The sequence below is a fragment of the Sinocyclocheilus grahami genome, unplaced genomic scaffold (assembly GCF_001515645.1).
Source record: "Sinocyclocheilus grahami isolate Dianchi unplaced genomic scaffold, SAMN03320097.WGS_v1.1 scaffold15.1, whole genome shotgun sequence".
Classification (NCBI taxonomy): Eukaryota; Metazoa; Chordata; class Actinopteri; order Cypriniformes; family Cyprinidae; genus Sinocyclocheilus; species Sinocyclocheilus grahami.
The window spans coordinates 2,924,643-2,949,845 of NW_015505194.1; the positions used below are offsets into that span (position 1 = coordinate 2,924,643).

A 25,203-nucleotide genomic window follows, 5' to 3' on the forward strand; every position below is an offset into this window, starting at 1 on the left:
GCAGCCTTGCTGAGAAGAGACTTCTTTTAAAACATTAGAAAATATTACAGATCCTCACTATACGACTATACGTGAATGTTATAATAAATGTATTAAAACAGAGCTGTTGTAATGATTATTATCATTATTATTGTTTTATTTTATTTTATTTTACTATTTTATTTTATTTTATGTATCAGCTCAGATTTTCCTCGCTCTTGGACGCTCTTAACACTAACCCTGGTTAACGAGCAGATCGAAACGCGCAGGAAGACCTCAATGCTTATTTTTGTTGACAACAGATTTATAAATGAGTCTCATTACGAATACGTCGTCTGTATCGCATTGTCACATGCCTTGTAAAAATTCATAAAAATGTGACTGAGCAACTGATGACTGTTTCAGCGCAGATTTTCCTCGCGCTTTGGACTTTGAACCCTTGAACCCGAGTTCGTGCAGCACTGTCAGAATACATGCAATGCGCGCGTGTATTAGAAAACTTAACGTTCTGCAGTTTATTTACTAATTGTTTAAGGCCATTTCGCGATTTCAATCATCATACAGTAACCAGCAACATTCACCTCTTCCTCTTCTCATTGAAGACATGCGATGCAATCCTAAACAGTCTCTCGCTGTCGGTGCTTGTAATGATTTTTGCGTCTTTCTCCGACAGTTTAAATGCTTCCTCACTGCTGACGTGTGTGCTGCATAATAAATAGTGCGCGCCTCTCACTGTGCGCTGGTTGCTATTTGAACGCGTCATATCATTGTTCGGTACAATTTATTAGGTATTTTCACTTATTCGGCCGAATAATTTCGATTGCCGAATAAGTGCATCGAATATTCGGTGCATCCCTAGATCTCATTATAATATTACCGCCCCTTAATCTGTAAGTTTCCACCCACGGCGCCATCATTGTGATTTTGCAAGCCACAATGGTGTACCAGTTCTAATGCCATGGCAAAAGTTTGAGCAAAACATGCTAACTGGCATGTCTTTGGCTGCACAGAACAATATTTAGAGTCCCAGCCTCAGAGTAGACAAGAAAGCAGTGGATTTATTGATTTATTTACATGCTGTGACAGCCGCTTTTTGTCCGTGTGCTTCGGATGTGTGCACTTAGAAAATCGTATATCAGAAGTTTAAACTAATATGGTTTAAAACGCATGATTTCAGCACGATAATCATGATAATCAGAACCAAAACAGATGTTTTTAGCAGGTATGAGCTGTAATGACGCAGCTCAAAAGCTGGGAAAGAGGGCGGGGAGCAGCAGCTCATTTGCATTTAAAGAATCAGGCACGAAATACAGCGTGTTTCTGCTTCCACTCAAAATGGGCATTTTCAAAATGATATAATAAATGATCTGTGGGATATTTTGAGCTGAAATTTCACTGACACATTCTGGGGACACCAGAGACTTATGTTACATATTGTAAATAAGGGCATAGTATGTCTCCTTTAAAATATGCTAAACGCATTTTTTGTAAGGTAAAGAATATTTATGGTCATAATATAGCCTGCTTTTGCCATGTGAGACTATTGATTATAAGAAATCAGAGATTTTGTTATACGAAATCTGCTTGATTTTCAGTGAAATTCTGTGAGCACAAATTCTATGTGAGCGTGGTAAAAAAACTCATAAACAATGTTGTAGCTACCACTTCTGTTTTGTTTTAATACACATTACTGAGCTCCTTGTAATTATAAGTGTGCATTTCTTTCGCTAGGTTCAGCCGGAGAGGACTCTTGCTGCAAAAGCAGGGCTGAAAGATGTGCAATGGAATGGTAGCGTGTGAGACAAGAGCCTCGCTCGCTCACAGTGTGGCCGCCACATCCCTGCTGCTCCTCCTCCTCGGCATGCTCCCCACAGGCCAAGCTTCAGGTGAGATTATTCACAAAAACCTCCTCCATATTCCTCCTACACCTAAACCTTCCAATGCCATCCACTCTGACACTCTTTAAACATTGATATTTAAGATGCTGACTTCCTCATTGATTTAGCAGGAAGTAAAATCTCCTTAGATTATGAAATATGTAAAGTAACTTGCAGGAATGGAGGTGTCAGGCATTATTATTATTATTATATATATTTTTTTCATTATATTATATTGAATTTGGTTTCTGCATAATTCTGAGTCACAGATGGTTTATAGTGGGATGGTTTTTTGTGTTGGCATCTATGATACTTGACGTCAAAACAAAGGTTTTTGTTCTTTTGTTTGTGTTGCTCTCAGTGCTGTGATAACAGAAATAACCGTTGGACTTATGCTACCGGCTGGAATAAAATGAGCATCATTTCTTTGTTTTCAGTCGAGCATCTGGGAGGTGTTGATGGGGGATGGGCTTTCTCTCTCTCACTCTCTCTCATTCTCTCTCTCGTCACTGAGACCTTGTATGCCTGTTGCCCCTTTCTGTGTGAGTCTCATCCAGTGTCTCCATTACTAACATAGCTCTATATCTTGCTCTGCATGGCAAACTTAGCCTGAAAACAAAGACAGATGTTGACAGGCAGTTGAAGTGTTGTTTCAAAGACTGCGGTGTGTATGTGTGACCTCAGTCACTTGGGTACTTGTGTGTTTGTTTTTATAATGCTCAAGGTATTCTTTGGCCCTATTCAGATGGGATGAGTTTTTATTTTTTTATCTGAGGAGGTCAGATGAATGTGTGTGTGTGGTTCAGCATTTTGTGTTTGTAGACCTCTTTGCCAGCTTTCTGGGTAAAATAACAGTTGGTGCTTGAAGTACATGTTTGCTACATAAATAGCAAATGAAGTCAAAAAGGAGAGTCAGATCACAGATGGTTCAGAATGGCCACTGTAGTCTTATTTTTATACATAATGTTATAAATAGAACACATATATAAGTAGTGTTCTCACAATACTGGAATTTCTAACTTTGATACAATGCCTTCAAAGATATTGATATTCAATACCACATGGAAAAATTTTGCATAAAATTGTGCATAAAACACGGTATCCAAGTTAAGAAAATCCTATGGTCAAATGGCCAAAAGTAAATTATGAACTGAAATTGAAAAGATAATAATAATAAATAATTTTGTTATTATTATTTCTAAGACAGAAAAATTCTTATTGTAATACAAATGCACTGTAAGAAAAAACCTTAACTTGCAAGCTTTAAACCCTCAAACTTTTATTTTGGTGGAAAACTGCAGGGAAGCCTTTTAAGTTTCTATGACAAACAGGTTTACAAATGTTTTTTACTACAAATCTGCATGAAACTCTGTAGTCATCTATCTACAAAAATATTGGAAGTTACGCAAATGTGAAAATAAAGAGTAACTGGTGTATTATTAAAATAGGTTTTGTGATGACCTTTTGTAACAGTAGATGCTCCCAACTGCATCCAAATTTTTACTTGAAATCAAACTGTTCTCTTTTAATAATTTTAACTAAACTGAAACTGACTAATCCTGTCCGAATAGCACTTAACTCTCCGTTCCCAAAACCACACGGCATCTGCACTGTTTCCCCTTAACAACACGTGAACGCAGCTCAACAGGCAAATGAGTGTATCTTGCCTTATGTAATATGTGAGTCACTGAGAACGTTGCGCTTGGAGAATAAATGATAGAGATGGAGGGGTTGAGGGATGGTGGGATTGGGCTGGACCACTGATTCCAAGCGGCCACATTCTCGTTGATTCAGCACCACAAAGTCGAGCCAGGGACAAAAGTGTCCCAAGTGATCCCAAGTAATGTGTGTGTGTGTGTGTATGCATGGATGTATGGCTGCTCACATGTGTTTGGCATGGATCTAGTACATCGGCTGAATGCTACATGTTCAGTCCCCCTACAGACCGAGCAGCGGACAGAAGGGATGATTTTCCAAGGTCATCCGATGAAAGTCTGTCGGTGATATTGCGCCATATTTTGGCTGTTTTTTCTGTGGGTCCACCCAAGCATCCTTTTTCTTTCTGTCCATCTCCTCAGTGTGCTTAAATGTAAAGTGTGTAATTTCTGTGCCACTAACAGCTACAAAGATAATCAAAATGAACAGGATTAAAAATAAACTTGTCTTACTTTTTTTTTTTTTGGACAAATTAGGGGTTTGCCACAATTTTACACCATAAGATGAACAAGTGTTGCTTTGCAATGTTGAAAATTGATTGCAGTTTCCATTTGGTGCCACCAGTAAAGCAGAGAATGCACATTTCATCCTTAATATAAGTTTATGCATTATCCTGGGTATATTTCAATGAATAGTTTGTTTAATTGAGAGTTTTGCGTTTCTGTATGATTTAAGATGTAAAAAATTACATTATAATATATTAAAATTATATAACTAACATTATAAAACTATAACATTATACGATTCTAAACGTCTCATGACAGTTTGTTTTTATTAAAAAATATATATATTTTTTAATCATTTGTTGAATTAGTCGAATAATCTCATTTGTAATTTTTTCTATGATTTGCTCATGCCCCGTATGGTTTCATGGATCATCATGGTGATGTTTTACCTACTAATTGTACATTTTTGTACAAGTCAGATCATACAAATTCATCCAATATCACCAATTAGTACAATACCAATGAATTCTCATGAGAATGGGTTGATAATTTCTCCATTAGGTGATTGGATGTTCCCTAGGCAGGCCTCGAGTCTTAAAGCCAAAGTATACTTCGGTTTTTACGCATACGCAAGGGTCTGAGTACAGTGTGCAAATTTCGTCACCAAAATAGTATGCGCATACTGTACGCGCACCATCCGATTTTTGTAATACTTTGTAATAATTTTTGCATACTTTTTACACACAGGTCGCACATGCACATTGACTTAGTTTTGCACTAATCTGTTGTTGCACTGGCCCGGGCCGTTGTTTCAATTTAGAAAATGAAAGTGCATAGAAAGTCCATTGACAAGCACTTGTGTGAGCCAGTTATGAGAGAGATGCAACTTTATTTTAAAAGAGTATAACAAAATTTTTAGCAGTCATAACTTCTGGAGAAAAATACATCAGACGCTGGACAAAGATGAAGCTTTCTAGAGCGCATGTCGACCGCCTGTGTTCATGTACCTATCAAATGGAGTATACTTTGAAAGGCTACGCATTCGAGTGTACGTATACGTTAGCGTACTTATACAAAAACCAAGTATACTTTGAGCTTTAGTGGGCATAAATGCATGAAATCGACACCTCAATGGAAGTCCAAGATCTTAGATCTGTGATCTGGATTGGTCTGGACTGTTGTAGAACTTGTTGAAGAAATCATATGAGGCTTCTGAATGTTGAACTTGAATCAGATGTGTGGACAGTGACGATGATGACATGGATCTATTGATAAATTTTAGGGATGCACGATTAAGACTTTTTTTATGACTAAATTTGGTAATGGGAGAGTAAAAATATTTTTAAAACGTACACCGTTCAAACTAGGCTGCTTATGTTGAAGTGTTTGGGATGTGGCTTTTAATGATGAGACCTTTTTTGTAATCAGGCTCTCAAAAAGTATATAACAATTTGGATATAGATTTATCGGCCAACATATCGGTTATCGGCTTTCAAAAATAAAGAATAATCGGTTATCGGTATCGGACAAAATTTTCATATCGGTACATCCCTAATAAATTTGTTGGTGCTTTACATAAGCTAATGACACAAAACAAAGAATCATATACTACTTGGCCATGACAATGTATACACCCATCTTCAATAATGGGTTTGCTATTCCAATAAAGACCATTGCCAAACATCAATGCGTCTGAATGGGAGCGCATCCCTACAGCAATGTTCCATCAACAAGCAGAAGCTGTAATTTGTGGATTAATACCTATAATTTGTGGCGTTTGGGTTTGCACATGCTTCAGGACCTGCAATTTGTGGATTGCAACTTTATCGTGAACAGCTTGGAACAAGGCACCTAGATTGTGTCACATTAAAGCATCCACAAAGCTTGGAGATACAAGGAGGGACCAGATCTTATCTTACTTTATGAAATGATGTTATTTAGAACAATTATTTTTATAAAGCTTAGCTATTGCATCGCTTCATTCACATGTGTAGTTCACAAAAACAAACAAGAGGAAGTAGCACAGGAAGGCAACAAAAAAAAAAGAAAGTAAGAAAGCCTTGCTGTGCTCAGAGGCTGATCTTAGGGTTTCTGGAGCTTGACTCAGCCCCCACTATTTCAGAGTGAGAGCATGAAAAGCAGCTCCCTGAAGGCACACAGCTGAAGTCGCTCTGTTTTTAGCACTAGGCACATTGTGAACTAGAGGAGTTTCCCATGTTACTCACTTCTTACTCTGATTTATCACTATACCACTTCCATATGTTATCTAGTGTTAATTCTTACCTCAGCAAAGACCGGTTTCAGACCAGGATGAGGTGCTGGCATAGTGAGCTAATGACAAAATGACAAATAGGCATTGTGAATATCCAAAAAGGAGAAATAAATGGAATTTTCCAACACATTGTTTAATGGTGATTCTTTTCAGGTACTTTCATGTGCATGCTAAATCCATTAAAGGTATCACCTGACCTACTGTTCAAAGGTTTGGGGTCAGTAAAATGTAAAAAAATAAAAAATAAAATGTGAAAGTCTCTTAAGGTCACCAAGGCTGCATTTATTTAATCCAAAGTACAGTAAAAACTGTAATATTGTGAAACATTATTACAATTTAAAATGGCCGTTTTCTATTTTGATGTATTTTAAAATGTAATTTATTCCTGTGATGACAAAGCTGAATTTTGAGCAGCTGATATTCCAGTCCTTCAATATTCTAACAAGCTGATTTGTTGCTCATGAAACATTTCTTATTATCATCAATGATGAAAACAGTTGCGCTACTTAATATTTTTGTAGAAATAATTTTTTTAAGGATTCGTTGATGAATAGCATGTTCAAAAGAACAGCCTTTATTTCAAATGCCTTGCCGTTTCTTTTGATCTACTAAATGCATCCTTGTTGTATAAAAAATGAATTTCCTTTAAAAGAAGAAAATAAATCTTGCTGACCTCAAACGTTTAAACGGTAGTGTAGATAGAAGTATTCTTATGCTTCAGGAAGTGGTTTGTGTGGGTTTGAGAGATGTTTGCAAATATATAAGCCCTTGAACTCATCATTTGATGGTAAATTTCCCAGTAAAAGTGATGTTTGTTTGAGGCACATTATATGACTAAAATGAGAACTGTGATTATAAACATTACATTCCCCAAGTTTTGGTTCTGTTGTAATGCAGTTTTTAAAGTCATAGTGCTGAGCTGATTCTTCTACTTTGGAAAATCCATGTGAAACAGATGTGTAAATGTCTGCTTCCCTTCTTCAACTAAGACTGAGCGTTTTGTTTTTCCCCTCAAGGTTTCATATGATAGTCCTTCAGGCTCTCCTCCTTAGTTTTCTGCTGTTGTATGGTGGTTAAATCCCAAAGTGGGAAATGGCTTGCTAAGGCATACATTGCATCAATGGCTGCAACTATTGTTTATCTTTGCTTGAAGTATACTTTAGGCTCAGTTTCTAACCTTGTAACAAAATAGCATAGTTGCTAATATGCCTTCTAGGATTTGCTAATAGCGCCTGTTTAGCAGATGTTGTGCAGTCCCCAAATTTTATACCAGCTGTGTGTGTTGGTGAATTGCATGGGACAGTTGGGTGTCCCTTTTGTAATTTTATAATTCAGAAAGTGGTTTGTAAACGCCATTCTTATGGCCGACATGTAGTCTCACTGTACAGTAGTGTGGACTAGTTAAGTCTACTTGCGTCACTCTGAAAAGTACTAAGAGCTGATGGTGACATGGTCGATCACACAGCTAGCAAGATTTAAGCTATGCAAGTTTTCGACATGGAAAGATTCTATTACACTTCATGAAAGGAGTGATTTGTTTCGTATTTACCCTACACGTCCATCCACGCCCTTGTCAAACATTATGGCATGATTGAGTTTAAAGATTAATGTCTGGTTTATCACAAGTAGAAAGGGACTACATTATGAAATTGTGAATCTAAAAATAACCTTTACTCCCTGTTTCTTTCTTTGATCTATACTTACATGTTCACTTGTTTGTAGCTTAGTTACTAGCAGTCACTATTTCAGATTTTCATTACACATTAGGAAAATCACGCAGTTTGGCCCACAGGGGCTTATAAAAACCAATTCACATCTTGTCGCCTTTAATGACAAAACTCTTGCGTCACTGGCTCTTATGGTGATTCAGTTGTAACAGAACCCACATCTTGCCTTGTATAGCTAGGCAAGACAGAGTTACTGATTTACATCAAGTCATTATGAGGAAGTATGAGGAAACATATGACTAACAGACAGACTGTTCCTCATATGAGGATTAGCCTAGATTCTTTCTCAGTACACATGTAAATCAAGTTGCATAAATGCATAGGATACACTTTGTTGCTTAATTTACTTCATTTCAAATTCAAACCTGTATGTCTACTATACTGTGGGAAAAAAACTGAAGTTCTGAAGATTGTACTAGGGCTTTTTCCCATGTAATTACAATGAACAAAGCTTCCAAGCTTCAAAAAGGTTACAAAAGCAGCATAGAAATGTTATATCATCCACCTTATTTAACGCTGCAAGCTATTTCCTGTGAATGTGTGAAACTTTCAATTCATTAACCACTATAGTTACATAACTAGAAAAATAACAAAGTGTTAGTGAACAGTAAAGCTATTTTTGTCACAAACCCTTGTTTATAATTACAGAAATTCAAATATGATAACAAATACCATTTTGCAATATCAAGCAGTAGCCTGTTTTTATAGGACTAATATAACTGAAGCGACTGACGCTGGAAGCTTTGTACTTTTAAGTTACAAATGGCCATACCTGTTCTTGCGTTAAAAATAAGGTGAATATCTGCTAAAAGTCTGGTAACTCTAGATGAGAAATAGACCCAAATGAAGTTGTTTTTCACTGAAAATCTGGTCATCTGGTGTCTGAATGAGCAAATCATTCTTTTTATTTGGATCTCTTTAGTGAATTGGGTTGATCTGGTTCAAAGGACTAGTCTGAATGATTCGTTTGTGAATCAGACATTGCAACATCAAGTAAATTTTCCATTTAGAAATGTTTGATTACATTTTGCCCAGTGTAAATCATTTTAAGGAAGTTTATGTGAGATTGCTGTGACTAGCATTTTGCACGTTGAAGAACCGATCCCTTGGTGGTTTGGCTCGTGATGCGACTGTATTCTGCCACTGGCGTGAGATTAAAAAGTGAAACTATTTACATAGATCCATCTGAGAAAACAATACTCCACCCTTTTTCCTTAGCATTGCCAAAAAAAAACTCCCAGCCTTGCTTCAACTCACTGCACCATCTGTGTGTGTGGACCGTGTTTGATAGCCATTCACTGATGACCCTAAGTCGCCTAGTCACGTTTAAACAGATGCTCTTTTCACACTCATGTTCCTAGTAGCCATTAGCCAGCACAATGGATGTCAGCACCTCTGAGTACAGCTGCTGGCCAAGGATCCAAGTGGCTGACTGGCAGCAGCTTTTGCTCCGACTGCTTGTGTGCACCACAGAGGCTCCAGTCTGTCATTAGCTGTGGGCCGAGTGCATTCCTGGAGTGAGTGAGCCAAGACACAGCAGATCCCGAACACAAGAGCACTGTCTAGAGCCATCCGCTGATAGCAGACACAGCAGGGGCACCGGTTGCCCCCTCTTGCTCTCGATCTCTTCCTTGTTTCCCTCTTAGTACACAGAAGAGGAGTTTCTTGTGCCTCACAGCTGTCCGAATTGAATCAGAAGTGTGCAAAACACCCATCTGCCACTTTTCACTGTGACAAAGGCGAGAGGAACAATAGAGTCTTCCTCTGTGTCTTCTGTCAGATTGTGTCTTTCGGTTTTCCCTCCTAGTCGATTTGGTTCAGGAGGACGAGCTGCTTAAATTAGTCAGCTGTCGACCTTGAGCTGTAAAAGGGCATAATAAAGAACACGTGGAGCTTTGGTTAATGCTTTTGTTCTGTCTTGCAGAAGACAGGCCTCATTTAAGGCGCCACTGCTTTCTGTGCATGACGGCTCTCAGGGTATGATGGGTACACATGCTCACAAACAAGACGACACTAAATATATTAGGGATTAATTGATTTAGATGTTATGGCTGATATTGATAGCTGCTGTTTTTTTTTGTATTCATTATTACAATTATTTATTTAGTTATGGCCAGTGATCAATATTATCTATTATTTTAGCTAGATATATCAGTACTGTATTGGTTATGGGTTGATATTAGACATTTTAAATTTATTAGTAATTTTTTATTTTGTTTATAACTGGATATTTAATTGTTCATGTTCATTTCCTTTATTTTTACATTTAGATTTTTTTGCTGTTTTTTAATGCTTTTTTTAAGTTAATCTTTAAAAATATCAATTTAATAACACTGTTCAGTGTAATCTTTAGTACACTGTGATGCCTAAATTCACTTTACATTAAAATTATTGATTTTGTTTCATTTATTTAGACAAAACAATACCATATTTTAATATCAGCCATTTATTGCTTAACATGAAAATTATAGGCTTTTTTAAATAATGACTATCATTTACTGGATCTCTAATTATACATTTTCATTATTATTATTATAAATTTGTATCGATTTGTTGGCTGCTTGTTCTCTCTCTCTTCTCATGATTTCCAGTCTATGCTACTGTGTCTCTGTGAATAAACAAAAAGTGTTTAACAGTGTTGAAAGGGTGATCCTGAGAAAAGTTTACCAATATTTTGGTCGATGTTTATGTGTTAAATCAATCATTAATGATTTGGTGGATCCAGTAATGGTTTCGTTTCGGATGGATCAGTCTTTTATCCAGGGAGAGTCTCCTGGATGTCTTGTCAGGACTCGTTTTGCTCTAGCAGCCAAATTTGTCTGTTTCTGCTGTGTTTTTTTTTTCTGTGTTATGAGACATATGCATGTGGAAACTCATTCCTCTCCTCCATCCCTGAAGGAATGACACCCCTTTTGCTGGAACTCACTTTCCTAACACCGCTTCCCGCTCAGCCGTGAGAGGCTGTGGGTGTGCTTTATCTCTAGCAGTCAGCTTTTCCCATCACAGATATGCGACGCCCCTGCTGTGTTTCCCTTTAACCCATTGAGTCCACTTCAGAACATATGTGGATACAGTATACTCATACATACTCACACATATCGACTCGACCCTCCCTCCCGCCGGCAGCAGGACTCATGTTGTCCAAACCATGTTATGTACACAGAAACATTAGACTCGGGTATCTCGCGGCCTCCTCTCTCTCGTGCAGGGTTTTCTTACAAGAAGGAAACCACATACTGTTATTAGCCCTTTGAGAGCCATTCAAGATATGTTATGTCACGGGTGGGTCTCATATCTCAGCAGCTGTGGTGCGCTTGTTTCATCAACAACATCAAAACTTGCAGTGCAATAAACACGCTGGCCAACACCACTGGATATCTCAGGAGGTTTGTGAAGTGGGCTTTGGTGGTAACTGTATTAAGAATTCAATGAACAAACATCTGTTATGAATGAATCACTGTGTGAGGTTAGAGCAGAGCATTATGACTGTAGAAATGTGTCAGCTGGTATAGATTTTGCTATACTGATTTTTTGTCAGAAAGATTTTTTTTTTATTAAAGGGGTCATATGATGCAATTTCAAGTTTTCCTTTGTCTTTGGAGTGTTACAAGCTGTTCGTGAATAGATACGATTCCTAAAGTTGCAAAGACTAAAGTCTCAAACCCAAAGAGATATTTATTATCAAATTTAAGACTGGTCCACGCCCTCCTAAAACGCCTCGTTTAAACGCGCCCCCAACATGTCTACGTCACGATGTGGGAATGTTTGCATAACGCCGCCCAAATGTTCACGCAAAGAAAGAAGGCGTACCTTTATTGTTGCTGCCACCGCCGCCGCCACGTTTTGAAGACTCTGTGTGTTTCGTTGCAAAAGTTAAACTACTTTGTTTAGCCTTCCAAAAGAGGACACGGCTAGAAATCAGTGGTTAAGTTGTATTTTCAACACTGTTCCAGAAGCAGTTCAACCCAAATATTCAGATGTGTGCAGCACATTTTATGGAGGACTGTTTCCTGATCCTGGTAGAGTAGACTACAATGCTGTCTATTGCTGTTTTTAGCAACATCATATGACCCCTTTAAAACTTTTATTCAGAAAGGATGCTTTAAATTGATCAAAAGCAACATTTATAATTGTAGAAAATATTTTTATATATAAATTTATTAAGTAAATGCTGCTTTTTTTACTTTCTGTTCATCAGAGAATCTCTTCCACAAAATTTTAAGCAGAACAACTGTTTTCAACATTGATAATGAGAAATGTTCTTGAGCACCAAATCAGCTTATTAGAATGATTTCTGAAGACTGAATGGCTGCTGAAAATTCAGCTTTGCCATTAGAGGAGTAAATTACATTTAAAATATATTAAAATAGAAAACAGTTATTGTAAATTGTAAAAATATATCACAATATTACTGTTTTTATTGTTATTTTGATCAAATAAATGCTGCCTTGGTAAGCATAAGACATTTCTTTAAGAGACATTAAAAAAACTATACATATGGTGAAAACCTTGTGCAGGGTTTTAATAGTTTTTAATTTGTTTTTATTACTATTTAATAAAAACTGATTTTTTTAGTTAGTTTTTGTTTTATAATTTTGTTGTTGTTTTATTTATTTACTTTTTGTTTGTTTAATTTTTATTTTAGTTTTAGTTATTTTATGACTTCCAAAGTTATAATGGTATAATTTAAAAGTTTAAAACAAATTTAATTAACAAAATTAACATTTTCAAGCTAAATGTAGGCAGGTTGTAAAGATCCTATAATGTAACTGAAATTATGTTTTTATTTGATTTGATTTTAGTTTGGTATCAAGGAAATAGCTTAGTTTTAGTTTTTCACAGTGATGGTTTTTGTTCTTATTTCACGTAACAAAAAAAAAAAGACCTGAAAAAAAAGTCACTTGAGGATCAGAAATAGACATTACCACATTATTATGTAATTATGAAATATTTTGGGGCTGTGTTTCCAGTAAAAATATGTCATGAAATATGGTTATTGTTATTTATAAAATTCATCATACTATAAGATTTTGGTCATACTGCCCATTCCTAATTTAGATTCATATCAGTGAGAGATGCGCCCACATGTACCCTCCTCCATTTCTACAAATTCCATAAATGGGAGAGAGGAACAAATCCCCCTTCTGCCATTTTCTGACAGCTTGCTTACAATCTCAGGGATTTGAATTAGGAGAGATAAGGGAAAAACAATAGAGATGGAAAAACACATCATCCCATGTAATAAGGAGATCTCCAGCAAAAACATATTTACAAAGGAGGATTTTTTTTGAGACAGCAGGGTCTAATCCACTGCTGGGCCGCTGGGTTTTGGTCTCACTGAGCAGCTGCACACTGCAGTGGTCAGTAATGTGATCCGCTTTAGACCACAGCCATTTGTAATGAAGGATAATTAGAATTTCATTCTGCTGTAAATCCCTTCATTTTGTTTCTTCTGCATGCTGCATTGTAGACAGTTGGACGGTGAACACCGTTTAGGACCATGTGTTTGACATTGTTTCATTGTTGCGATCTCTCTCCAAATGTTAAACTTCTCTTTATCTAAACGAGTTGTATGTAATTCAGATTATTAATTTTAAGTAGAGTAGGTCAAGGATCCAGTTAAGGGCGCATTAAGAAATTGTTTGTGGTAAATTTGATCTGCTATTCGAGGTAGACAAAATGAACCTAGTTTCTTATGAAACTTCTGCCAGCCAAACAGGTTAATTGGAATTTCAGTCGGAACCTTAGTACATATTTTTGGACATTATGTTTTCTGACACATAACCCGTCCCATGTGGTACTCCTAAGATAGGTATCTATTGTCAAGTGTGCAATCAGTTTTAGATGTTGTGAAGGCCCAGTCTAACTTGTCATAGCAGGTCTGGGCAGCTGTTATTAACAAATGTTCTTCCGCAAGTCTGCGATTCTTTCGTTTTCCTGACTGATCCTACCTTTCAGTGACGCACGAACTAACAATGAAATGACAAGGAAGAAAAACATGATCCAGTTTCATTTAGACCTGAGGCAAAACAATGTAGATGAGGTTTGCAATTTTTTGTCATCTTTATTGTCAGCTCATGACTTCATGAGAATCAGAACATTCCATTTTAAAAAGTGCATTAAAATACAGATCGTAGACGCCAACCAAAAAAGATCAACCTCTTACAGATGTTGCACGTTTTATATAATGGATCGTGAAGCTCTGCATCTGTGGTTCATATCCTGACTGTTTGTCTGGTGTCAGAACAGAAGAGATAGAGCTGTATGCCCATCCTCTGAGTCCATAATCGGCTGATCGCAGCTTAAGAGCGTGTTAAAAACTCAGATTAGAAAACCCAGTGATCGAGGGGGTCTGTCCAAACATACCCTGTTTGTTTGAGTTGTTTTCTTTCTTTCTGCTGGATTAATGTAATGAGGTGATTAGATATGTTTACGTGTTTCAAGTGATCTGTTGTGTGAATGAAGCTCAGGAAAGGTGTTTTTTTCCCCTTCTTTTTCCCATATGAGAAAGAAGAAGAATATGAGAGGGGAAAGAGACACCACTGGCTTTATGCCATTAAACCCAAGGGCAGAAATGTAGTATTCTGTTATCCATCTCAAGGCTGGACATTACGTGTGTGATCTAGGAGGAATATAATACCAGACAGCAATATGAGAATAAGATCTGCTTGTGTCCCCTTTTTCTCTTTGACACATAATGAATTTTAGTTAGTGCAAATACATTTTAGGGCACTTTCACACTGAAACTGTTGTTGTTGGTTTGAGTCTATCTAATGTTAGTTCCCAAGTAATCAAAAGTGAGAGAAATGATCATTTCTTTCAAAGATTGTGTTTATTTTGTACTTCAAAACATTTTGAACCAGCCTCAATGTGCTGTCACAATTAGCTACTGTTGCTTGTTGAAAGTTCAAGGACAAAATCCAGTCATTTCAGTAGGAATCCATGCGATCAGGAGTCTTGCGTGAGGGCAAAAAAGTTCCCCATGCTGATTTCGCTCATGTTTAAGTTGGACGCACGAATTTGCTGTGCTGACTAACAGAGAGCTGATTGGTTTAAAAATGACTTCTGTATCTGCTGTGCTTTATACATTGCTATGTCGGTTATTGACGGTTTTTTTTTTTACATTTAGCTAATCTGACTTGAACACTGTCATCCATGTACGTTTCTGTTGAAATCCAAGATTTGTATTAAATAACTTTGATTCTGTTTCAAATTCATGAGGATTTCATTACGCTTCTTTTGTCATTATTAAATAACTCATTTTCAGAGTTGTATTGAAGGACACTATAACAGTAACAGGCCCTAAAGGAAATTTGAACTAGTTAGCTCTTTTTTTTTCTTCTTTTTTTTGAAGTTGAACTTGCTTTTTTTATGCTAACGTCTACTCTTTCTGCTCCTGTAGGTTGTCCCAGACCCTCAGTTGTGCCTCATGGCCGTGGGAACCTGACGGAAACAAACCGCGGCTCCTTCCCCGTTGGCACGCAGCTACAGTACAGCTGTGATCCAGGATACACGCTGGATGGCTACAGCATCATCACATGTACCGTCTCCGGCCACTGGTCCTCTGACCCACCTCGCTGCATCAAAAATGATGGTACGTTCAAATTAACCCTCTCTGTGTCCTCTGTTCCTGTTTTCTCAGGAGTTGTATTTTGTTCTAAGAAGGTTGGATGTGATTGCTATTCACGTCATGTCAGAATAACTGGTTATGAGTTTCTGATTAGAAAAACAGTTCTTTGTCAGACTTGTAACTTTTTCCCCAACAGTTTGTCAACCACCGAGTGAGCCAGAGAACGGAGGATATAACTGCCACCCCTCGCCGTGCCACAGACTGGCCCAGGGTACCGTGATCGAGTTCTTCTGTGATGAGGGTTACATTCTGAAAGGAGGGTACCATTTCCAGACCTGTGACAACGGAGAGTGGAAGTCGCCCATGCAGATCAGTTGTCACTCTGTGCAAGGTACGTCTCACAGCAGCAGGAGCTTGATCCACAAGCTCGGCCATCTGGATATTCTGCCGTTTTGTCACATATGGACAGTTTTCCTCCTCCTTAAATTACAGCAATGTAGCCAAATGTACAAGCTGTTCAAGTGAGTTCAGTACAGCATCAGAAGTTTCCCAGAAAGCAGCTTTTGAAACATCAACCATCATTTTTTGTTAGACAATCATATTTCAGTGTTTTGGATACTCGGTCACTGGATGCGAGTTAAAAGTTTAGGGAGATTTGAAAATTGATGGTGATGTGTGTATCTTTTCTTCACAAAACTTGAGTACTCGTTATCATTTAAATCTGATTGTTTGGTTTCATTTTCATCAGTTTTATTGAAGTTATTTCTCTTCCAGGGGAGGAGCAATCCCCACTGCCCATGTCAGCTCTGTCTATCGTGGCCTCCACTGCCAGCACTGTGGCCTTCATCCTGCTGTTGGTGGTGCTGTTTGTTTTGCTTCAGCCCAAACTCAAGTCCTTCCACCACAGCCGGTGAGGCTCTGTCTCATTCTTACTAAGCATAGCTTTTTCACAGGCGTTTGTTTTATTCTCAGACAGTGGGAGTTTACATAGCACTTAAAGGAAGTCTGTTATATTCACCAACATTGCATTTATTTGATCAAAATGCAGTAAAAACAGTAATATTGTGAATTACTGTGATTTGCTGCTCATGAAACATTTCTTATTATTATAAATGTTGAAAATGGTTGAGGTAATTAATATTTTTTTGGAAACCATGATACATTTTTTCAGAATTCTTTTTTAAAGAACATCCATTATTTGAAATAAAAATCTTTTGTAAAATTTATAAATGTCACATTTGATCAATTTAATGCATCCTTTCCAAATAAAAGTGTTCATTTCTTACAAACTTTTAAACGGTAATGTATATAAGAAATATTACTATATTCTACTAAAACTGACAGCCTGAAAGTGTCCACATTTTTGAACTGATTAAACAATATATATTTGTGTTTTTAAACATTGTGCTTGAACATGGCACTCAGTTTGATATTTTATTATGCAATACAAAGACATTGTAAATACATTTTGAAATGTAACTTAAGTGTCCAAATACTTTTTGGTGCCACAGCATGCATATGAGAACATAAATGTAATGTACTAATGTTTGTAGCGTGCAGATTTAAAGTCAATCATAATTCAAACTGTTTGACATGCACAAATATGGCATCTCCTCTACGGTGCTGTTATTCCAATCATTTGCTGTTGCGTAATCAGCTCACTGTGATGTTAGCTGCAGATCAGGCAGGTCAAGATTTGATACCGTTTAAGCCTTATTTTTTTATTCCCATATCTCTCCTTCTCTCTTTCAAAGCAGCCGGGAGCAGGGTATGTCAGGACAGCCTACCTCCATCATGGTGGAGGGCGTTCAGGTCTCACTGCCCTCCTACGAAGAGGCAGTGTATGGCGCAGGCGGCAGTTCTGTGCCCCCTCCTGAGTCCCGGGTTCAGATTGTGCTGTCGGAGGGCCCTCAGGCCGAGGGTTTGAACGAACCTCTCGAACAGGCTCAGGCGAGTTACAGTTTTCCCTCCACCTCCACTGCTGTGTCTTCATGTCATGCAGAGACTGTATTGGTTCACCAAGTGCCCTCTTCCTCCTCTCCGTCCTCCTCATCCTCTCCCTCCTGGGCTGCTGAGCAGCCTGGTGCCGCTGCACCTTTCCACCGCAGGCAGAGCAGCGAGAGCAACGATCAGCACAGCTTGCTTTCAGTCACCTTTGCCGAAGATTATGGTGATGGTGAGTCACTTGCAAATCTAGAAGTAATGTGTGGTTTAATGACATGTAACATTAAGTGTCCATGATAAATAAAGGAATCTTTTTAAAGAAAATAATTTAGAAACTTGTGGTAAATGTATGTATATATATATATATATATATATATATATATATATATATATTAGGGCTGTCATCGTTAACGCATGCGATTAATAATTTAAAATAATTTGACGCAATTAACGCAAAATTACTGAAGCACAATTTCTATTCTAACCCTTTAACCAATTTTGCTATTCTGCTTGCGATTAGATAATTTTAAGCTGCTAAACTCCGGGAAAGTTTTCAGTCCAATGATCCAGTAAGCGAATGCATTCAAACAATCCGTCCAAAACAGCGCTAATATAAAGGAAACCCGGCTGATTACATCAGAGATTGCAGAGAGAACAGAGACTCGCGTTGCGTTTTCAGTGAATTATTCATTCAGTGTGTTTCGCTTTTAAACACGAGCTCTGTCATATTCTGTGATTGTCTCTGAAGAGCGCGAGCCCTCACATGTCACGCGCTTGTGTGAAGTACAGACTGAACGGATTGTCAACACATCCCACCGCTGTATGGCCGGATGAGACGCAAACTACTGTTTCTCGACTGGATAACCAGTGTATCGCTAGTGTTTATGTTGCTGTGTTTAGTTATACTGAATGGATCCGTGTACTGAAGTAGATATATGCAGTCAGCAGGCGATGTTGGTGTTGCACTGTACACATACTATTAAAAAAAATTATTTCATATGTGCTTATATGGGCTCCTTATATCATTTGGTTCTTTGGTGTCCTTTTGGAGCTTCTAAGTGTCCTTTTTTGGAAAGTCATCTAAATTTATCTTGAAAAAAGCTTGCAGAAAATACAGATTTTTGAGAATCACCCTTCAATCTTTTGGTTTACTTTGCTGGATATAGCAAATGATGACAAAATAAGCATTTGAAACAAGATAAATGGTCTATGCTTAATTTCATGAAGTGTGCGATTAATCACAGAAAAAGGATGTGATTAATCAATTAAAATTTGTAATCGATTGACAGCCCTAATATATATATATATATATATATATATATAAATTATATATCTTAGGGTTATATTTAGTTTATTAATTAAATGTATTTCTATTTATATTATAATATTTGTACTTCTTTAAACTTTTTTTAAACGGATTATTAATTAGTATATTAATTGGTGATCCATAAATATTATTAAGATTATGTCTTGGGGCTGTCACACCACATGATATTTTACAAACTGAACTAACTTGATTATGTCAAAATTATTTGACTTATTTATGATGTAATTTTTTTATGAAACATTTTTCAAACAAGCTCAAGTCTCTGATTAGGTTTAAAACACAATATAACTGCAAAATGCATATTATTTCAAATTGAATAAATAATAATAATTATCATTCATTGTATTATTAATTTTTTTAATGTGTTTCTCTCTCTCTCTATATATATATATATATATATATATATATGTGTGTGTGTGTGTATATATATATTTAAACAAATATATTCATAACATTTATGAGTTACTAATTAGATATTTGAGAAAAATAAAGATTTATTATATGTTATTATAACAAAATATTTTGGGCCACAACATGTACCTGGCTGTGTCATGAAAAGGTTAAAATATATATTTTTTTTTTCTTCTTCATTATTTTATCAGGACAGTTGTATCACCTGACATTTTTGACTTTGTGGCTTTAATATGTTTCTCTCTCTCTATATATATATATATATATATATATATATATATGTGTGTGTGTGTGTATATATATATTTAAACAAATATATTCATAACATTTATGAGTTACTAATTAGATATTTGAGAAAAATAAAGATTTATTATATGTTATTATAACAAAATATTTTGGGCCACAACATGTACCTGGCTGTGTCATGAAAAGGTTAAAATATATATTTTTTTTTTCTTCTTCATTATTTTATCAGGACAGTTGTATCACCTGACATTTTTGACTTTGTGGCCCCCCAAAACTATCAAAATGAATTGTAATTTATATTTAAAAAAATGTAAAACATTAATTACAGGAGATGTGCATTCAAGTCATTGTATGTGTGAATTTCATTTTTAATTAAGAAAAAAAACAATAGCTACACACAGTACACACCGTTGGTGCATTTGTCAAATTTTATTTTTTATTTTTCTGTGATGTATTACAATTCTTGCATCACTTTAACTTCTGTGCCTAGCATCATACTTTCTTCATCTCTTTTCTCCAGATATTCCATTGCTAAAGGAAGCCTGAGTCTGTGTGCAGTCACCCCTCTCTCTGTCATCGCTGGCCAGGACCGTAACCCCTAAAGCTTCTCACCAAATGCTTACCCCAAGCCACCCGACAGAACGCAGCAGTAAATAAAATCTTTCAGCTGTCCCTCTGCCAACAAATCACCCGCCCCTGGGGTCTACAAGCTGCGTGGCCCCCATGGAGTCTGGCAGCTTTTTCACAGGAAGAACCTTTGACTGGATGACCCCTCAAAGGGATGCGCAAATGCTTACCTCGTCACGGCGAGGGTTCACGATTTACAAAGGAATGCATTCAGATTACGTTGTGGTCCTCTGCTCCGTCAATGACTGTGACCTCTTGTGAAGGGGAGAGTTCAGCAAGGATTTGCTAAGCCAGGCCCTTTTCTCTTTAATGCTGCATGTTCTGTGCAATTTCTTTTTCTGTTTCGTTCTACACGCATACACACAGGAGCACAGCACAATCAAAGCATGACGCATAGCCTTGTCCCTTGTGCGAGACACAGGGTTGAACCGATTTACATTGTACTGAATTCAAATACATGCTTGTCTTTTTATTTGTCAAGAAGTACATGTGCTGTGCTGTGCACTGTGTGTGTGTGTGTGTGTGTGTGTGTGTGTGTGTGTGTGATGCCTGTGTGACATGTGGCTGTTGTGATTCAAAGAGGGCTGAAGTATCATCTAGGCTTCTTTTCCCCAAAATAGGAAACATTTTCAATACCTCCATTTTCTAATTGAGATGTTATTTAAGTAGAATGGATGTTCCTTGTCTACATGTCTGTTTGTCCAAAGTGAGGGAGATATACTTTGTGTTAGCAGCTGTGAGATTACTGTTCTCATTCAGAGAAATGATTCATGATGACTTCCTTTAAAAGCGAGTATATCTCTCTCATGTTTGTGTTGCACGCACAAGTAAAAAAAAAAATATATATATATATATTTTAATTTGGGGGGGGGGGGGGTGGACTAATTTCATTACTGGGCTATACCTTATGAGCTTTGACTCTGACTAATAATTTTTGGATTTGAGCTAGTTTAATTCACTTTTAATTAAGGAAATTAAACCGCATATATTGCATTTGAATGTTTTGCAAAGCCAGCTGCGGCATGGCTAACATTTTGAAGATGACTATCAAGCATAGGAGATCCTTTTGTTTAGGTTTCTTAATAAATCATTTCAGCCATGTGCCATTAAATTGGTATTTGTAAGGAGAATGAATCAGATACCCTGTAAGATCTCAAATAGGTTGTGCATTGTATTAATGCACTGTATAATAGCTCCAGAAAATGGCCTTGTTCTTCACTCATAATGTTCTTTTGGCAAATGGACATTTAAAAAACCAATGAATCGTTTGTTTGAGTTTGCATTTTACATCCTTGCCTATTGCCACCTTGTGTATATCCCCTGTAGTTGACTAATAATTCTGTTTGTCAACATGCATCAAATAGGCCTATGTATATTTTTGTGCCTGACTTTGGAGAGAGAGGGCAGTTTGCCTATCTGCACATCCTCAGTTTTGTGTTCCTGGCTTGTTTTTGTAAAATGATTTACTTTTTTTTTTTTCATGCAAACTGATGGCAAAATATTACTGCTGCCTTAAAACTTGTACATTTCATCCATTTCTCACTTTGTAATCAAGTGTTTCTTTCATCTCACTGGCTTTATGGTAATTTGTCTTCAGTATCCTTATGGCCTTACTTTTTCTTTTCTATGCATAAACATTGTCTTGTAGATTTTCAGACATAGGGTTTTACTCTGGAGGATGTGACATAAGATTATCCACCCGTACTTCCTCAGATAATTTTTGTGAACGTGAAACATGAACTTTTGAGGGGTTTTTTGTTTGTTAGGTTTCATTCAAAGGATGTTTTTACGTTTAAAAAAGAAAGGACGCAAATAAAAAAGGATATCTAGGATGTGTGTGAAACACTGTTGTACGGTGTTTTTCTGCAAGTGTAATTTAAGTTGACTCATCCATCCAGCTCCCCATCCCCATTACACTTCTTTTGGTTTTCCTCTGTACATTGCTGTGGGTGTGAAGATAGTATTTTAATATTTGTATAAAGTTTAATTTAATTCTGCATTGTGTATATAACTATTTCTAATTAAAGCTTTCATTTGAAGTGCTCAAGTGGTGTGTTTACTTTGGTGAGTTTGATGCTTGTCATGTTGTGGTTTACTCTGTAACTGCTTTTATAGTTGTATAATAATCCATACTGTCATATGACATGATAGATTCCATTGTAATGAGGGTAAAGTGCAGATTTCATTAGTAAGTTATTAATGTGCGTTATCGCCATCTAGTGTTCGAGCCCTGTACTACTACTGTATAGTTGTAAAGGAAGTCCGGCTCATTTCCGCGTTTCGGTTGTTTTGAACAGTTCTTTCAAAGAAACGATTCAAAAGAACGATGCAGCTATTTACCTCATTATGTTGCAGCCATAATGCATCACATTTAGAATTTAAATAATAGTAAACTATCATGACCAGTCCAGTACGGTTTTTTGGTGAATCGGACCAAAAGAATGTGACGGCTCCGAGAGATTTAGTTCGCGATTATTCACGAATCATTCAGACTCAATTTATGAACCGGTTCAATTGATTCAGTACAATTCGTTGCAGTGCATACACGCCGTTTAATCTAAACAAAGTATTTTATGGTCGGAATAAATGTGGAAAATCAGATTAAAGTTACCACAGACACTACAAATTGTGTTTCGTCTCCCTTAAGAAAATAATTTTACCATACAGCCTTATGTTTGACATATTTTCCACCATTTTCTCAATACGTAGATAGCTACATAATGGTTCAAATTATTGAGTAATCACAGTAGAATTCATAGCGTATCTGTCAGTAGTGCAGCGGTTGTGGTGTTCTGAACTGATCTCAGATCAGCGCCGAAGCCGAGCCTCGTTCGCAGCTCTTCAGACTCCATTTTGTGTGAGGGGACTGTTCGGACAGGCACGACACATTCAGAGGACAAACATCAAGTAGAGGTATGTACCCGAGACAGTATGTACTTGAGACATCTTCACACTTGCCTGAATTCTTCTTATAAGGAGTGTGTTGTTTAAACGACTGTGTTTTGTAGAGCGATTCAGCAGTTAATGATCTCTCTCTGGATGTGGGTTGTGGCCTCGAGCCTTTATTGTTGCAGAGATTCGTAACGTTAGGTGTTTGACAATTGCAGAATGACAGTATTATTATATCATGGTTGTTTTAACTTGTTTTGGCTTGTTTTGAGGAGGATGAGCGGTTGTCGTATTTTCATCGGTCGATTAAACCCCTCTGCTCGGGAAAAGGACGTCGAGCGGTTCTTCAAGGGTTATGGAAGAATCAGGGACATTGACCTGAAAAGAGGCTTCGGATTTGTAGTACGTTTTGCCTTTTTACAATTTAACAATATTGTAACAACATGTTCTTTGCATGTCAGTAGTTAACTTCAATTGACTATATTAATAATAACACAACAAGGGCCGCGTTTTATAGCCCAGTGAGCTGCCGACATAGCGTTATTTGACCGCATTCACCAATGGTGGTAAGACGGCTCTCATTTTGCCTATATTTCTATAAATGTGTGTGTGTGTACACGCACACAATTCAATTATATATTACACTATATATTTTCCAACCACCGTTTGGGGGGAAGTCACTTCTAAGGATCACTAGAAGTTCGCATTTGCACACAGTAAAAACATGAATATTGATATTTTTACTATTTTAAATAATTTTCTGTTTTCATATACTTCAAACCATAATTGAATCCTTTGATGGAATAGAATTTTCAGCAGACATCATTACTCCAGTTTTATTCAGTGTCACATGATCCTTCAGAAATCATTGTAATGTAAATATTTGGTACTTAAAGGGATAGTTCACCCAAAAATGAAAATTCTGTCATTAATTACTCACCCTCATGTTGTTCCAAACTCGTAAGACCTTCGTTCATCTTCGGAACACAAATTAAGATATTTTTGATGAAATCCGAGAGCTTTCTGACCCTGCATAGACAGCAATGCAACTGAAATATTCAAGGCCCAGAAAGTTAGTAAGGACATTGTTAAAATAGTCCATGTGACATCAGTGGTTCAACTGTAATTTTATGAAGCTATGAGAATACATTTTTTGTGTGCAAAGAAAACAAATATAATGACTTTATTCAACGATTTCTTCTCTTCCAGATCAGTCTCCCCCACCATTCACAAGAATAGCATGACACATTAGGAGTACCACACGCATAGGTTGTGGTATTCTCGTGAATGGCGGCAGAGACTGATCTGGAAGAGAAGAAATCCTTTTTGTTCAAATTTCTTAATTGCTCAGTTTAGTATTAAATAAGTAATATTAATTGAAAAAATAATTAGGACCATGTGACATCAGTGGTTCAACTGTAATTTTATGAAGCTATGAGAATACATTTTTTGTGTGCAAAGAAAACAAATATAATGACTTTATTCAACGATTTCTTCTCTTCCAGATCAGTCTCCCCCACCATTTACAAGAATAGCATGACACATTAGGAGTACCACACGCATAGGTTGTGGTATTCTCGTGAATGGCGGCAGAGACTGATCTGGAAGAGAAGAAATCCTTTTTGTTCAAATTTCTTAATTGCTCAGTTTAGTATTAAATAAGTAATATTAATTGAAAAAATAATTAGGGAAAATAAACTAAAGATCAAGAATGGCAACACGTCATTAAACCTCTGCAGTATATAATATTCACATGTAAATCTTGAGTTCTTTCTTGCAGGAATTTGATGATCCGAGAGATGCAGAAGATGCTGTTTATGAGCTTGATGGGAAAGAGCTCTGCAATGAGAGGTATGATCAGTGTTTATTTGTATATTGCTTTTCTCAGTACATATTGTTTCAAAACAGCCTTCATTTCCTCAGTGAGCAGGCTAAAAGCAACAGGGATAAGGAAAATCTATCTAAGATTGATTAGGTAGAGAAAAAGAAGCCTTGGAGGGAACGGAGACTTAGCCGAGGCAGACACATGTCTAAGGGATGTTTTGATTTTAGGGTGACCATTGAACATGCCCGTGTGCGTCTGCGTGGAGGCCGAGGCCGTGGTGGTGGTGGTGGAGGAGGAGGAGGAGGAGGAGGAGGAGGGGGTCGTTTTCGTCGTCGGTGTAGTCGCGC

The 25,203-nt window shown here is 37.0% G+C and overlaps 3 protein-coding genes across 5 annotated transcripts in view; all 3 read left to right on the forward strand.

Moving 5' to 3' along the window:
* The window catches only part of LOC107602010 (sushi domain-containing protein 6), a 29,270-nt gene extending 8,281 nt beyond the window's left edge, over positions 1–20,989 (forward strand). Inside the window, exons 2-7 of one of the 2 annotated variants that reach the window (XM_016294394.1) lie at positions 1,711–1,865; positions 15,420–15,611; positions 15,784–15,978; positions 16,362–16,497; positions 17,342–17,763; positions 20,036–20,989. In XM_016294394.1, coding sequence (XP_016149880.1) covers positions 1,754–1,865; positions 15,420–15,611; positions 15,784–15,978; positions 16,362–16,497; positions 17,342–17,763; positions 20,036–20,061 — 1,083 coding nt within the window. In that variant the 5' untranslated portion in view covers positions 1,711–1,753 and the 3' untranslated portion in view covers positions 20,062–20,989. The remainder of the gene's footprint in view (positions 1–1,710; positions 1,866–15,419; positions 15,612–15,783; positions 15,979–16,361; positions 16,498–17,341; positions 17,764–20,035) is intronic. The other variant, XM_016294402.1, reaches the window with a different exon arrangement.
* Positions 20,990–22,897: 1,908 nt separating this feature from the next.
* LOC107602033 (serine/arginine-rich splicing factor 5-like) overlaps positions 22,898–25,203 on the forward strand; it is a 6,596-nt gene continuing 4,290 nt past the window's right edge. The window contains exons 1-4 of one of the 2 annotated variants that reach the window (XM_016294425.1): positions 22,898–23,055; positions 23,304–23,433; positions 24,812–24,882; positions 25,084–25,142. In XM_016294425.1, coding sequence (XP_016149911.1) covers positions 23,308–23,433; positions 24,812–24,882; positions 25,084–25,142 — 256 coding nt within the window. In that variant the 5' untranslated portion in view covers positions 22,898–23,055; positions 23,304–23,307. The remainder of the gene's footprint in view (positions 23,056–23,303; positions 23,434–24,811; positions 24,883–25,083; positions 25,143–25,203) is intronic. The other variant, XM_016294430.1, reaches the window with a different exon arrangement.
* max (myc associated factor X) overlaps positions 23,271–25,203 on the forward strand; it is a 22,740-nt gene continuing 20,807 nt past the window's right edge. Inside the window, exon 1 of the mRNA XM_016294441.1 lies at positions 23,271–23,275. The gene's annotated coding sequence lies outside the window, so the exon portion shown is untranslated. The remainder of the gene's footprint in view (positions 23,276–25,203) is intronic.